This window comes from Musca autumnalis, unplaced genomic scaffold (assembly GCF_047663935.1).
Source record: "Musca autumnalis isolate F117 unplaced genomic scaffold, ASM4766393v1 scaffold_1, whole genome shotgun sequence".
NCBI lineage: Eukaryota > Metazoa > Arthropoda > Insecta > Diptera > Muscidae > Musca > Musca autumnalis.
This window is the reverse complement of record NW_027411644.1, coordinates 276,245,234-276,260,854: the sequence shown is the minus strand read 5'-3', so window position 1 is coordinate 276,260,854 and position 15,621 is coordinate 276,245,234. Positions and strand designations below refer to the sequence as shown.

General features: G+C 34.1%; 1 protein-coding gene across 28 annotated transcripts in view; it reads right to left on the bottom strand.

The window, feature by feature from the left end:
• Positions 1–15,621, bottom strand: part of heph (polypyrimidine tract-binding protein 1 heph) — a 757,797-nt gene that overhangs the window by 61,384 nt on the left and 680,792 nt on the right. For 19 of the 28 annotated variants that reach the window (XM_073961236.1, XM_073961239.1, XM_073961237.1 and 16 more), the window contains 3 exons: positions 1,321–1,638; positions 678–963; positions 75–268 (listed from right to left, as the gene is read on the bottom strand). In XM_073961236.1, the coding sequence (XP_073817337.1) occupies positions 75–268; positions 678–963; positions 1,321–1,638 (798 nt within the window). The remainder of the gene's footprint in view (positions 1–74; positions 269–677; positions 964–1,320; positions 1,639–15,621) is intronic. The other 9 variants (XM_073961240.1, XM_073961242.1, XM_073961241.1 and 6 more) reach the window with 1 other exon arrangement.

Below are 15,621 nucleotides of genomic sequence, written 5' to 3'. Positions count from 1 at the left end.
TCTTCTAATAAAATATTTAAAATTTTAAAATAAATGTATATGTTTTGATACAAAAAAATGTCAATTTTACTAACCTCCTCATTTAAATTTGAAACAAGCAAGACATTCGAGAAACCACGCAATGCAGGAGCAGCTGTCTGTAGGGCGCCACTGTTGGCAAGAGCAAATGCGCCTAAATTTGGTATGCCGCTGCTATAGCCACCGGCCAATGGTGTGCCGATGCCCAAAGCAAATGGTGGCAACACACCGGGTGCACCGAGACCATTCACTATAAAAAGAAAGCAGGGGAAAGAAAATTTAAAAAAAATATATATTAAAAAAAATTTGAAAATTATTTGGAAATTACAAAATAATTAGCATGTTATTAACATTACTACAATTATTTATTTATTTTTTGTTATTAACTATTCTTTGTTAGCATCCAAAATGGTATGGTTTGTAACAAGATGCATGTATGGTATATTTGTATATTGTTCAGGGGGGGTTAGTAAATAATTATTACAGTGGTTAAAATGGTGGCAAAAGATTTTTAATTTTTAAATAGAATTAAATTATAATTTTTTAAAGTAGTATTATAAATCAAGCTTAGTAGCAAAGTAGTAAGAAAATAAATTGAAACAAAACAAAACGAAACGAAAAACAAACCAAAAAAATGAAAAGGAAAGTTTAAGTGTTACCTATTTTATCACCTGTTAGAGAGGGCCTTTGACGGGCCGCTATCAATAGTAAATCATTTGCATTTACTAAACCGCCAGCGGTGGGCATAATATCGGCGCCCGGTTCGCCAGGTGGCAATGAGGGATTTGTAAAATCACGTGACTTATCATTGTTATATTTGACATTGAGCGTTGTCATTTTACTGTTGTCAATGCGCAGCGTACAACAGCCATTGTAAATGTTTTGGCCATCCAAGATGGTTTTGGCATGCTGGGCCGAATGGGCATCCGGATATTGTATGAGGGCCTGTAAAAACGAAAAAACAAAAGATTTTAAAATATTGAAAATAAGATTAATAAAATTTGAAAATATTGAAAACAAAATTAATAAAAGATGAATTATTCCCATTGTAATTCGAATTATTCCATTTGTAATTCGAATTATTTCATTTGTAATTCAAATTATTCCATATTAAATTCGAATTATTTCATTTGTAATTCGAATTATTTTATTTACAATTCGAAACCAAAAATTGCTAAATATTTTTTGTATTAATTTTTTTGAATTACAAATAAAATAATTCGAATTGCAAATGAATAATTCGAATTTCAAATGGAATAAAAAGGGAGCCCGAGTAAATCGAGTATCATTTCGTTTACATACCTGGAATGTATTGTTCTTCGTAAAGGTGACAATTTTCAAAACCTTGCCGAAACGCTGGAATATCTGATGTAAAATATCCAAAGAGACCGGGTACAATTGAGATTCGACAATAACACGCAACACTGTATTTGGTCCACCGGCTGAATTGGCATTGCCGCCCGTTAACGAGTTCACGGCATTTGTGTTGTTCTGTAAGACAGCCACAGCTGTGCTATCGGCGGCATTGGTGGCACTATTTGCATTGGCAGCACCGCATAAGGGTAATGGAGAACCGGAAGCCGGTGACTGTATGCGATATTCACATGGTACCAAAGCACCCTGGAAAATAGGAAACAAAAGAAAAAGAGGAAAAATTAGTTTAAAATTATAAAAAAAGGAGATTTTGTAACAAAGTTTGGGCAAGGCTTAGACCGTTTTTTCCTTTCTTTGTTTTGTTATGAAAGACAGGAAACATTGAGCAGCATTTCATGTTTTTGTTTTGATTGCAACTTTTGTTATTGTTGTTTTCAAAAACCATTTCCTTGTAATGTTTACTTAAGAGCTTAATCTACTTTGGCCAAGTGATGTTCATCATTTTCCTCGAATTTTGTGTTATTTTTTTGCAAAGGAATTACACATAGAACTAAGCATCCCTCAAAGAAGCGTAGCAGCAGATATTAGCCAAAAGAAAAGAAAAACTTTTATTTGTTTTGTGCGGTCAAGTCAAAAGAAGGTTTACTTAAGGATTATAAGGGTCCCGATGACGGTTTTCCGAAACAAATGCAAAAAAACAATGCAAACTTTTTTTGTTTGCCCAAAGTATGTGCACATAAAAAAATTCGCAAAAATCTGAGACATTCCCCATCCCTTCGATGTGAAGCCAGTAGAGATTCATAAGAAATTCCACAACCTCAGCATGGCATATTATTTGGCACAACAGGAAAAGGAAACAAATCAATCACACCTCAATATTGATTTAAAGGTATGCTGGTATCTTGTCTTGCCAAGAAAGAGAGATAAGGAAGAGTGAGAGAGGAAGGGAACATGGCAAAAATCATGTCCCTTGATCGGAAAACAATTTAATGGGAAACGGAAGTTAAGTTATTCCCCATTGCGTGTGATGATTTTCCAAGATTCCACCAAACAACACACACCCAACCACCAACAGCAACAAGGACACATACCAGCAAAAAGGTGTCAAACTGTTAAACTTTAAGGTGAACTTGACAGAGAAACCACACGTACCACCAACGGTGTTAGTTAAGTAAACATTCCACACACACACATTCTCACACATTTCGGATTTTTAGGTATGACGAAAAACAACCATGATGAACGAACGCATGAAGCACATATTACCCAAGCGTGTGATTCCCGTTTTACGCACAGACATGATGGCGCCAGCCGTCAAGTAACCTCGAAAATAAATAAACACTAGAAGAACGCAGCAGGACAGGCTAAAACATCCAAGGAAAGTCCTTGCTGGAGTGCTACGGCAATTCTGAGATACAAAAGTGTCATGAGAGTAAAAAAACCCTCTACGTGATGTGTTTATGTAAAAATCTCTAAAATTCAGACACCCATCAACAAATCTTGTAGCAAGCAGGGAGGAAGGACATCAAATGAAAAGAAAACTCTCCTCATAGCTTAAACTTTTCGTGAAATGTTGTTCTTTGTGCTGCTTGTTTTTGTTTCCTCTTTTTTTTCTAAAGCAATAATAAAAATTGATTAGAATTGCAAAAGAGATGACAATGGCGGCAACAACAACAGCAACAGAAAATGACAACATTGATAACGATGCCATGTGCGCCGCCTTGTAGCTTTTTTCGAAAGCAATATTTACCTGCCATGGTACTTTTGCATGACTTGGCTGTGTGGTTTCTAAGTGTTTTTGGTGGTCGGGATTCTTCTTCGGACCATAAATGCATCCGTAAGGATTCATTTCGTTGACTCCCACCCCGTATGATAAAAACATGGCAAATTGTTTTGGCCACAAAACATACGTCCTCGTCGTCTTTATTTCATGTTTTTTTTTTTGTTTGGCACAAACGGCAAACGCGTAACACAATAAAAATGGATGATTTCATCTTGGGATTCAATTATATTGGAAGGCGAAAAGAAAAGCGGTTGTGACATGAAACTAAAGGAAAGCGGCTTTAATTCTAGGCAGTTTTGGTTTTGTATGTTTCATAAGGTGGCATCTTTCGATTTAGGTGGGAAGATAGTCAGTACGAATATATGAACTGCAAAAAAAAAAATGATCGAAGGACCAAAAATATTCCACATTATTCTAGGACCTTATAAGCCTAATTTCCGGTATATAAAAAGTACATATAACACGTGAAAGAGAAAAATCGAAAACAAAATTTTCAAAACTGTCACTGTTCAATAATTACACCCCATCTCTTATTGTATTATTATTGTATCCCAGTAGATGGCGTTACAATTTAATATAGTGTTATATAATGATATAGTATTTAGTGTCTGAATATTAACTTATTTAATCGAATTTAAAGAGCATATGTACAGGGAAAAGTATTGAATGCATATATCAGGATTGTTGCCATTGTTTTCTGTTACAAAACAATTCATTTTGTCAAATTTTTAAAAGTGTGTGCCTTTGTTTAGTGTTTGTAAATATCTTGGACCGAATCCAAGCCTTGAACCTTGTCTTGATAAATTTATCCCACGGTAGGTAAAGAAGTTCTGGGAGAATTTCCAGTTTTGACGTTTTTACCGACAAATGGTTGGAATCTTGGATATGTAAAGCACTATAGTGACACATTCAAAAAGGTTGAACTTCAATAACTACTACGGCGAAGGACCAAAATTAATTTTTTCGATATAATTAACGTAAAATAGAAAACTCTAAATATATTCTTAAATTATATGGACTTTTATCACAAAAAATTTCAAGGACCAAAATAATTATGTTGATATAATCACGATATGGTATTTAATCGAGGTATATTTACGTATATTGGACCAGAACCGTATATCTAGAATCATATTTACCATTTACCCAAGCCTTGAACCTTGTCTTGATTAATATACCCCACGGTAGGTAAAGAAGTTCTGAGAGAATTTCTAGTTTTGACGTTTTGATCGACAAATGGTTGGAATCTAGGATATGTAACGCTCAATAGTGACATTCAAAAATATGGAACTTTAATAACTACTGCGCCGAAGGACCAACATGATTTTATTCGATATAATTTACGAAAAATTAAAAAAAAACTCTAAATATATTCTTAAATTATATGGATTTTTATCACCAAAATTTCAAGGACCAAAATAATTATGTTAATATAATCACGATATGCTATTTAATCGAGGTATATTTACGTATCTTGGACCAGAACCGTATTTCTAGAATCATATTTACTATTTACCCAAGCCTGGAACCTTGTCTTGATAAATATCCCCACTGTAGGTAAAGAAGTTCTGAGAGAATTTCCAGTTTTGACGTTTTTATCGACAAATGGTTGGAATCTAGGATATGTAACGCTCAATAGTGACATATTCAAAAATATGGAACTTCAATACAAAATACGCCCAAGGACAAGGAAATTTTATTAAATATAATTGCGGATAAATAAAAAAGCTCTAAATATATTCTTAAATTATATGGATTTTTATCACTAAAATTTCAGGTACCAACATAATTATGTTGATATAATCACGATATGCTATTTATCTTTACGTATATAATCAATATAAAATATCCCATGTACAGGAAATTGTTCTGAATATATCAATAATGTTTCTGATTTAAAAGTTTGTCTTTTGTGAGCGATTAAAACTTTCCTTAACAAGGATCAGATATCAGTAATAATATTCACCATACCCCAGACTTCAACTATGTCTAGATAATCAAACACACGGTGGGTGAAGATGTTTTGTTTGCAATGAACGGAAACAAACAAAACGATTCCCGTACCAAACACACAAAGTCACAAACATTTCAGTTTCTCGTTTCGCTCTCAAAACAAAAACCACAAACTTTTCAATGCAAAACTACGAAAACCGTAGGATTACTGAAATGTACTTCGGCTATGCTTTGCCGAACCAAAACAAAAAGAATTTTTGGCAAACATTTCCTGTGCGAAATGATCAATTCCACACTGAGACACACACATTTGATTAACAACCCTGTACGCTAACATCATCATTTGTGAGTAGAGAGAGAAGCTCCCTTTGCTTTCACGCAAGTAAAGGCCTGCGGAATGTTGTTTTTCAACCACCAAACGAATCATTCATGTATTTTGAACTTTTTCGTTTTCTATCTGTTGTTGTGGAATTGAGAACTTTTCGCTATTCGTTTTGTTCGCACTCACGAATGTAAACAAAACATCGAGTTCGGTCAACGTGGGTTATGTTTCGTTTTGTATTGTTCCTATGGAAAATACAAAACGAAACCATTGGAAATGTTTCATAAAGAAATTTTACGTACGCTGTTTGTTCATATGTATTTATATTTGTGACTCAAATATGGTTCGAGTCTGGGATATGTAACGCTCTCTACTTACAATCCGAAAAGATGAACTTCACTGAAAACTGCGTCTCACAGTGGTTCAGAAATCGATTTTCATGGCCAAACCCCCCATTATTGGTTCTCACCGATTTTTAATTTCTATATGATATTCGATAGTAAACATATTACTACTAAGGAAAGCAAAAAAATTAGATAAAAATATTGGAAGGTGTGGGCGTGGCGTGAGAAATGTTTCCGTAATTTTTGCAAATTTCTGGAGAAAGAAACAGCTATTTCACAGAAACTATAACAGATATTGTGTTCACTGTTTTTTTTATTAGGTAGGTAGGATTGTTGCCTTAAGATCTGTTTTAAAAAATTACCGTAGCGTTTACACGAAGTGAGCTATTTTATTTTTCCTCAGGTACTAAATTTTAGTGACCTTTCAAATTTAGTGGACTAGAACTCTACGGGAACAGCATGGAACAATGTTCCGTTTTCACTGATCTCTGCACGAGAGTGTCCTCTTTCAACCCATATATACTTTTTTAACAGCCACATTCCGCTTAACACTTTTTAAATTTTTTTGAAATTACCTGGGTAAAAATATGTGTTTTTTCCATACCGTTTCCCGAATAAATTATAGTGTTTTCACACAAGGTTGCCGGCGTCTTAGCGTTCTAAGCCACCATCAACTTGTCAAAACTTTAGTAGACAATAATTGATGATCAAATCGAAAAATAAAATCTTCTGATATAGAAGAGCAATTACTAATGATGTAGGAATAAAACTTACCGTAGTATTTGTGAACATTGAAAAATGGGATTACCAAGCAAGACTATAGGAAAAGTTTGGAGTTTCAATTAACTGACATAATTTCGCACATACATTTATCTAATGAAGTGCGATATATATACTAGTTTCCAAGCTTTGCCTTCGTCTGCCACAACAACAACATCCTAATACACCTGAAGATCGGCTTTACCGCCCGTGAAACGTAGTGTAATGGTTGGATGCGTGGGACTTCGGTAGACTCCTAATTTTTCAATGTATCTCTAAAGGCCTTACAGCTCAACTCGAAAGAGAATTAATTAAATATCACTATAAAATGGCCTTCGCCTTAATAAGGCAAAAATAAAAAAAGGAAATTTTTTTAATATATGAGTTTTTATAAGAGTTTTATGAAACCCCAAGGAGTACTTTTTTATTTTGGAATAAAATTAAATTTTTTGAAAAAAAAATTTGAAAAAATTTTTTAAAAAATATGTTTCCAATTTTTTTTTTAATTTTTTATATTTTTATGGTTTGTTTATTGGGGTTTGATCTTTTTAAATAGTTAGAACATATGGAAAACTCAAAACGCTCTTATTTTGATGCAAATTTTAATAAAAACCTCAAATTTTTAACTTTTTAACTTTAACTTTCCTTCGTTCAATGTGTCGGAAAGTGTTATCTGTCGAACAAACAAAGAATTATGAAAATATCTCTATCCGTTCAAAAGTTACAGAGTTTTGACCAGGAAAAACCAGTCTGAACCACTGTGCGTCGGAGGAACTAAATAATTTCTTTATATCCGCAAAATTAAAAAAACCCGACTGATTCAAATTTGAATTTGAACTTCTTCATAAATTTATCACAATTGAAAAAGTGACTGAAAACAACACAATTTTATAATTTCCGCAGATTTTGATATAATTTTTCACATATGTTTGTAGACCAAATCTCGTTACATAGTCCAAATTTCATCAAAATTGGAAATATATAGCGTGTTTCGTGCATCAAATACCTCAAATCTGCCTAATATATGTATATATGGGAGCTATATCCAAATCTAAACCGATTTCGATATAATTTGGCACACTTATTTCTAGGCCAAATCCCGGCAAACATTCCAAATTTTATTGAAATCGGACATATATAGCGCGTTTCGTGTATCAAATACCTAAAATCCTGCACCAAATGCCTTAAATCGGGCGAAGATATATATGGGGGCTATATCCAAATCTGAACCGATTTTTACCAAAATAAATAGCGTTCGTCCTTTGGCCAAAAAGAACTATCTTCCCCACTTTTCATGCGAATCGGACAATAAATGCGACCTGTACTTTTTTAACAAAAATACATGGACAGACGGACATGCGTAAATCGACTCAGAAAGTGATTCTATGTATATTCCGAAAAGGAACAATGAGTATACCTCGTTTCCTTTTGCATGATACAAACTAATGCACAAAGACATACTACCCCTTACCACAAGGTGGTGTAGGGTATAAAAAAGATTTACTTAACACTGCATCGAAGGACCAAAATGATTTCATTCACAAAATCATTCAAGCTTAAACTTAAATGCAAAATTTATTTTTAAGTTATATGAAGTTTTATAAAATAATATTTTTTGTATAGTCGAAGGACCAAAATTAGTTCAACATAACCTCCAAATTTTTCCAATATCTTTTATAAATTGATCACGATTGAAAAAGCAACTGAAAAAGGCGATAACATCACAAAAAGTTTTTAGATTATGAAAACTACGAATTTGGATTTAAGCGAGCGTTTGTTTTTTTTTAAGGTCGAAGGACCAAAAGTAAATGATTCGCATAACATTCGAAAAACCAGGTGATCTTATCGGAAGGTCATATAAGCTTAAAGTAAATAGAGTTTAACTTATAGCTCATTTAACGGAGCGATCATCTTAAGAAGATGTTGTAGCAGTGAAAATTCTCTACAAGATTGACCTATATGATAATTTCGTAGCTTATACCGTTATTGAGATATAGAAGTTCAAATTGGGACAATGTATTGACTGTATTGCCTGCTTATAAAACAAAGATATGACTGCAATTTCCCAACTTAAACTTATATATCTCAAAAATGGTACAACCTAGGAAAAAATTACAAAAGCCAATTTGCGTAGATAATTTTCACAGCTATAAGCCTTTCTCTAGTCCCCTTTCGATAAGATTTACCATTTTCAAGCAAATCGTGAAAACCTAACAAAAAAACCTAAAAATGTGACCTGAACTTCTATATCTCAAAAATGGTAAAACCTAGGAACAAATCACAACAGTAAATCCTCTGGAGAATTTTAACAGCTACAACATTTTCTTTAGGCCCATATAGAAAGGAATAGCGGTTTCCAAGAAAAATCGCTAAAACCTAAAATAAACCCAAAATTTTGAACATTGACCTCGGTTTTTTTTTTAAAAAATCTCTACAGCGGTTTTTTTCTTGTTTTTGGATTTGTTTTCATCTATGAGCATTGCTGTTTCAGAATCCGTAAAAACTTCCCTGGTGTAAGCTGTTTTTATTTAAAGTTAGTTAAGGCCCACCGTACATGACATTGTTTTAAAAGTGCATTGTTCCTATTTGAACTTCTATATCTCAAAAATGGTAAAACCTACGAAAATATCATAAAGTTCAATCTTCTAGAGAATTTTCACAGCAACAATATTTTTTTTAATCCCGTTTCGATATGACTTGCTGTTTCCAAGCAAAATCGTGAAAACCTGAAAAAACCCAAAACATGTTAAATTTGATCGCGATTTATTCAAATAGCGCTCCGGCGATTTTTTTTATTTTTCCCATCTATGAACATTGTAGTTTCAGAAAACTTCCCAGGTGTAAGCTCCTTTCATGAAAAGTTGGTTCAAGAGCACCGTAAAACTTCATCAATGATTTTAACAGATAATATTTAAGCTTTTCTGTACAAAAATGGTTATTTTATTATTCTACGGCGGACGGACTCAACTGGGAGGAACTCTGTCGATTCGTAGAAAACATTACCCAACCTCACCAGCAACCTTTCAAATTCTACTAGGGAAATACTTATGAAAGTAATGTGAATTTTCTACTTTACAGGCCATATCAAATTTAATAATTTATTCAAATTTTCCTAGAAAGCAACAAATATTATTTTTTGTTTCATTAAAAATACATAGAAATATATAACATGTCATAACATCCGCACATTATTATATATTCTCTAAGAATAAAATATGGCATAAATAAAACAAAATTTTCCTACATTGGGATATGCCCATATTTCTATGACTTATTTGTTTTGCATTTTCTATGAAATCGGAAATACCTAAGAGATTTACTGTCATAGTTAACATTAATGGTCGTCTCATGGTATTGGCTGGCTAATACTAAAAGCCAAAGCTTTTAGAAAAATAAATTTCAATTTTGTTGCTACTCGAAAATGAAATGTCACATCATCTGTCCAATTTGTTACCTACTGTCAAAAAAGAGAGCGAGAGAATAATACCAACCAAACTCCTTTTAGCAACACAACAAAACGTTTGTTCAGTACACAGGGGAATTTCCTTGAAATAAATTATTTTTTTAAACAAACACTTTTTTCCATGTGAAAGTAAGACATGGGTGTGTTTTGCGAAATATGGCAATAGAACGGGTCCAAAACCCCTTAACAAAGTTGTTTTAATGTTTGTTCAACGGAAATTGAGATATGACATATTTTGTTGTGGCAAAAAAGAAAAAAACGAGAAACATGGAGAAGGAAGTCCAGGGAACCAGGCAAATAAACAAACGGTGAAATATGTTTTGCTAAGTGAAAATATACTTTGGGGGATTCAAAAATGGCAAAAGAATGGATAAAATAAAAAAAAAACACAAATTTTTTACCTTTAAAGTCTCACATCTCCTTCGTCGTCATAGGTTTCATTGAACTCATCAAAAATTCTCTAAAAGAATTTTTGAGAAAACTATGACAACAATAAAAGCATTTAAGTGGAACTTTGCCAAATGTACAAAGTTTTACTTTAACTTTCAACTTATTTTCTACCACTTTTTACAACCGTGTAGTTGTTTGTTTGTTTTTTTTTTCTCCCGGAGATTTTGTGAAAAATCCTTCTTAAAAAATTACAGAAAAAAACACAAAATGTAAGGATAAAACAGATAATCCCTGAACATTAAAAAAATGAATGAAAACAAAAAATCAGGCGAATAAAATTTGTGGAAAAACGTTGTTCCTCACCAAAACTCTGACGTTGATGATGATGATGAAGGGGAGCGCACAAAACGATAAAACAGAATAAAAATGTAGTTGTGTATGAAAAATACGTCGGGAAAACAACAAAAACTTCAGTTATTTATGCAAAGAGTATTAAATAAACCACAAGCAGCAACAGCATCAGTAGAAGCGGCAAACTTAATACACACTTAAGTTTTGCAAGAATAATGAAAGGGGCAGGGCAACAAGTCGCCTATGTATGAGATAATGGGTGTGTGTATGCATTTGAGGTGCAGCATAACAATAACCGCCACTACTCAGTTTCTTTTAAGAGTACTTCTGCCATTATCCCATCAACAGATATGAAATAAAACCACAAGAACAACAACAGCAGCAACAAAGATGCAAAAAGGAGTAGAAGAATAAACAGCAAGGACATGTTGTCGTTGGTGCTGCAATACTTGCGGGCCAACACCAACAAATTGATGGAATTGTTACCCTCTCTACAACAACAATAATCATCATTTTTCCTTTACTTTACCAAGGAACACCAACAAAACAAACAGCCATACCAGCCATTCTCCTTTCAGCCCAGCTCGGTTGGCAATCTGAAGGCAGCAACACCTTCTCCTCAACAAAATAAAATACAATGACAAGTGGATGCTTTTATTTAAAGTTTCATAAATGTGATTGTTTTATGCTTTTGTTCTTCATGAACCAGAACTAAAAGCGTGTCGCCACAAAACAACAGAAATAATAGAAGAACAGCAACAACAAAAACAACAAGTACCAACAAGGCAACAAGTTGCCACAATAAAATAGAAAGAAGTAGAAAAAAAACTTTGTCTTTCAAACTAAAACAAAATATTTATTTTAATAAATAACTATAAATTTGCTTTGTGGCAAAAAATGGTGTCAAAATGGGGGGAGAGGGCGTTGAAAGTGAGACAAGATAAGGAATGAAAAAAGAAAATGAAAATATTTTTATATTAAATATTTTAATATTAATCAACATTATTTCGGGGGTAGATGATCAATTTGAACATTTGCTTTGCAATGCAGGATCAATGTGGTAATCGATTATTTCATATTCGGATTTTGATATAGCTATATGGGGCCCAAAATACCCAACAATGAACTGGGACCGGATTCTTGTTCTATGAAAATGTGAAATGAAAAATATTTTGTTTTCATTTGACATTTATTTCCGTTGTAAAAGTTTTCATTTCAAATTTTCATAGAACAAGAATTGAGCCCCAGGTAAAGTTTTTTGATCGATTGGATCACTTTTGGCCCCATACAAATTACGGAAACAAAGATCGCTCAGGTGGCACTGGTCGTAAAAAAATTTCATATGTAAGGTTTTTGGGTCAAATGGAAAAATTGTAGGTGATAGGAAATCCAATTAAAACCAGTAAGGAAAGGATCAAAGTCGGACGGGGCCGACTATATGATACCCTACACCACTGCGAATATGTACAATATAAATCGGAGCTATATCCAGATCTTAACCGATTTTGATATAATTTGGCACATTTATTTTCAGACCGAATTCAGTCACACATTCCAAATATCATTGACTTATATAGCGTGTTTGGAGCAGCAAATACGAATTCGGCCGAAAATATATATGGGTGCTATATCCAAATCTGAACCGATTTCGATATAATTTGGCACATTTATTTCTAGACTGAATTTAGTTACACATTCCAAATTTCATCGAAATCGGAAATATATAGCGTGTTTGGTACAGAAGATACGTGAAATCGGCCGAAAATATATATGGGAGCTATATCCAAATCTGAACCGATTTCTATATAATTTGGCATATTTATTTCTAGACTAAATTCGGTCACACATTCCAAATTTCATCGAAATCGGAAATATATAGCGTGTTTGGTACATAAAATACGTGACAATCGGTCGAAAATATATATGGGAGCTATATCCAAATCTGAACCGATTTCGATATAATTTGGCTCATTTATTTCTAGACTGAATTCAGTCACACATTCCAAATTTCATCGAAATCGGACATATATAGCGTGTGTGGTACAGGAAATACGTGAAATCGGCCTAAAATATATATGGGAGCTATATCCAAATCGGAACCGATTTCGATATAATTTGGCAAACTTATTTGTAGACAAAATTCATTCACACATTCAAAATTTCATCAAAATTGGACGTATATAGCGTGTTTGGTGCAGCAAATACGTGAAATCGGGCGAAAATATATATGGGAGCTATATCCAAATCTGAACCGATTTTCAACAAAAGCAATAGCGTTCTTCCTATGGCTAAAAAAGTTGTAGTCTCCAATTTTCAGCTGAATCGGACAAAAAATGCGACCTGTATGTTGCGAACAAAAATACATGGACAGACGGGCAGACAGACAGACGGACGGACACGCATAAATCGACTCAGAAAGTGATTATATGTATATCCCCAAAAGGAACTGTGGGTCTATTTCGTTTCCTTTTGTATGTTACATACAAATGCACAAAAACATAATACCCCTTACCACTGTGTGGTGTAGGGTATAAAAAAGTAAAAAAGTATCAGTCGACTTTCATTCAGCCTATGTGAATTGAAACTTTAATATACGGACAGATCGAATGTGTTTAGGGTCTTTTAAGAATTTTTTAAGAAGGGCCACCCCTTTATTGACATTTGAACTTGCCGATAAAAATATGAATTAGGATTAAATTTCAAAAGTCTTGCGGAGGAAGTACTTAAAGGAATGGACCGACACTTTGGAAGTGGATCTTATTTTGGGAATCATATGTTTTCGATAGTTATCGCGCAAACTAGTCATTGGGTCACCATATAACTTTTGGACCAGTATGCCAGGAAGCATGGACTTCTCCACGGAAAACATAATATCACTGTAAACTTCTTCGTTAAACATTTCCAAAAGATCTTCGAACTGACCGTAAACTGTACTTAGACACAAATGTTGAACTTTTGTGGGAGAGGTACCGTAAGGAGAGGACCGATATGGGCAATTTTGGAAGTTTAACTAAATTTGGAAAAAAATATTAGGGGATCCAAATTGGTTGCCCCGTTCAAGAGATATCACGCATACCATTTAATGACATTTTTTAAATATTGGGGGTAGTACCGGAAGTTGTGGAGCGGGGTATTGCCCATTTTCGAACTGAAACTAAGTTTGGTTGATCAGTTCGAGAGGCATGGTGCTCTCCACCCACTACATATGGTGCCAAAGGGGCTTTTTACACCTTTCGGGTTGTTTTTTCAAGAAGTATGGACTTCCCAATGAAAAAACTTTTACCGTCGTAATTAAGGCATAGAGTGCAAGTTTCTCCAACAAAAATTAAAGTGATTCGAGAACAGGTCTTAGGGTGAACTTATCCGAAATTTTGTGTGATAGGTACCCAAAGGAGTTGACAAATATAGTCCATATTCGAACCTGCTCTATATGTGGCAGATATATTAGGATGTCTAAGGTATGGACCAAATCGCTCATTCCCTTCTAGAGTTACCGTGCGCACAATTTTTCCGAACATTGAACTTTAGCGGGGGAGGTACCTGAAAGAGTAGACCGATAAGGCTTATCTTCAAACTTAAAATAAGATTGCAAAAATATTACGAAGGCAAAATTTTAGACCGAATCGGCAGATCCGTTGGAGTGTTTTCATGCGCCCCAACCACTTTCTCAGGAAGTATGGACTTGCCCCTGAAAAACTTGTAGCATCTCCGAGAGAAAAGGGAGACCTGACCAAACGATTTGGGAACTAATCTTTTTCGCAGAATTCGAACGGCTTGTCTTAAAACACCATTTCGCTGAAATACTCAGGTCTACATTTAGCCGGGGGTATTTTGCTGTCGCACAGTTGTGCAGAATCGATTTTTTCCCTGGTCAAATTCTGTACATTTTGAAGATATTTTCGTAATTAGGTCTAGTAGTTGGAGAGGAATTCAAGGTCAAAGATAAACTTTTAATTAATGTCTCGTTGGAGCTGAGCTTAATGACAGAAGATTTTTTTGCAAGTGAAAAAAGAAAGCCGAAGATTCTAACTCACACAACCACCATTATGTGACCGATTTCGCTGTTGGTAGCAGTTCATCAGACATATCGGCTGTGGAGTGGCTTCTCTGTCATAAAGGAATTCAAGGTCAATGTTAAACGTTTAATTAATGTCTCGTTGGAGTTGAGCTTAATGACCGTAGATTTTTTGCAAGCACACAAACATCATTATGTGACCGGTTTCGCTGTTGGTAGCAGCTCATCAGACATATCGGCTGTGGAGTGGCTTCTCTGTCATCAAGGAATTCAAGGTCAAAGTTAAACTTTTAATTAATGTCTCGTTGGAGTTGAGCTTAATGACCGTAGATTTTTTGCAAGTGAGAAAGGAAAGCCGAAGATCATCCAAACAAACATCATTATGTGACCGGTTTCGCTGTTGGTAGCAGCTCATCAGACATATCGACTGTGGAGTGGCTTTTCTGTCATCAAGCTTTTCATTTCTCAAACGGAAGTTGTTTTTACAGTGATGAGCTTTTTTCTCATTCAACCTGTATGGCTCCCACGACAAACACTTTGTTAAGTGCAGACTTCGGAAGTTATGAGTTTGGCTCTATTTTTCATCAAAATATGGGTGTTTTTTATATTTTCCTATACATTAAAAATTGTCCAAACTCAATAAATCTTCTATATATATAAAAATGGTGTAAAAAATGTATAGTAATTCATAAAATGAGAACGGCTAGGCCGATTTCTGTAAAATTTTTTGTCAGTTATTCGTATTTTCGAGGAGAAGGTCTTTACGGAAGAAAATTTTGGAAAATCTCTCTGGAAAAGTCGGAAAATTGGAAAAATCGAAAATTGAGTTTTTGTATGAAATTTTATTCC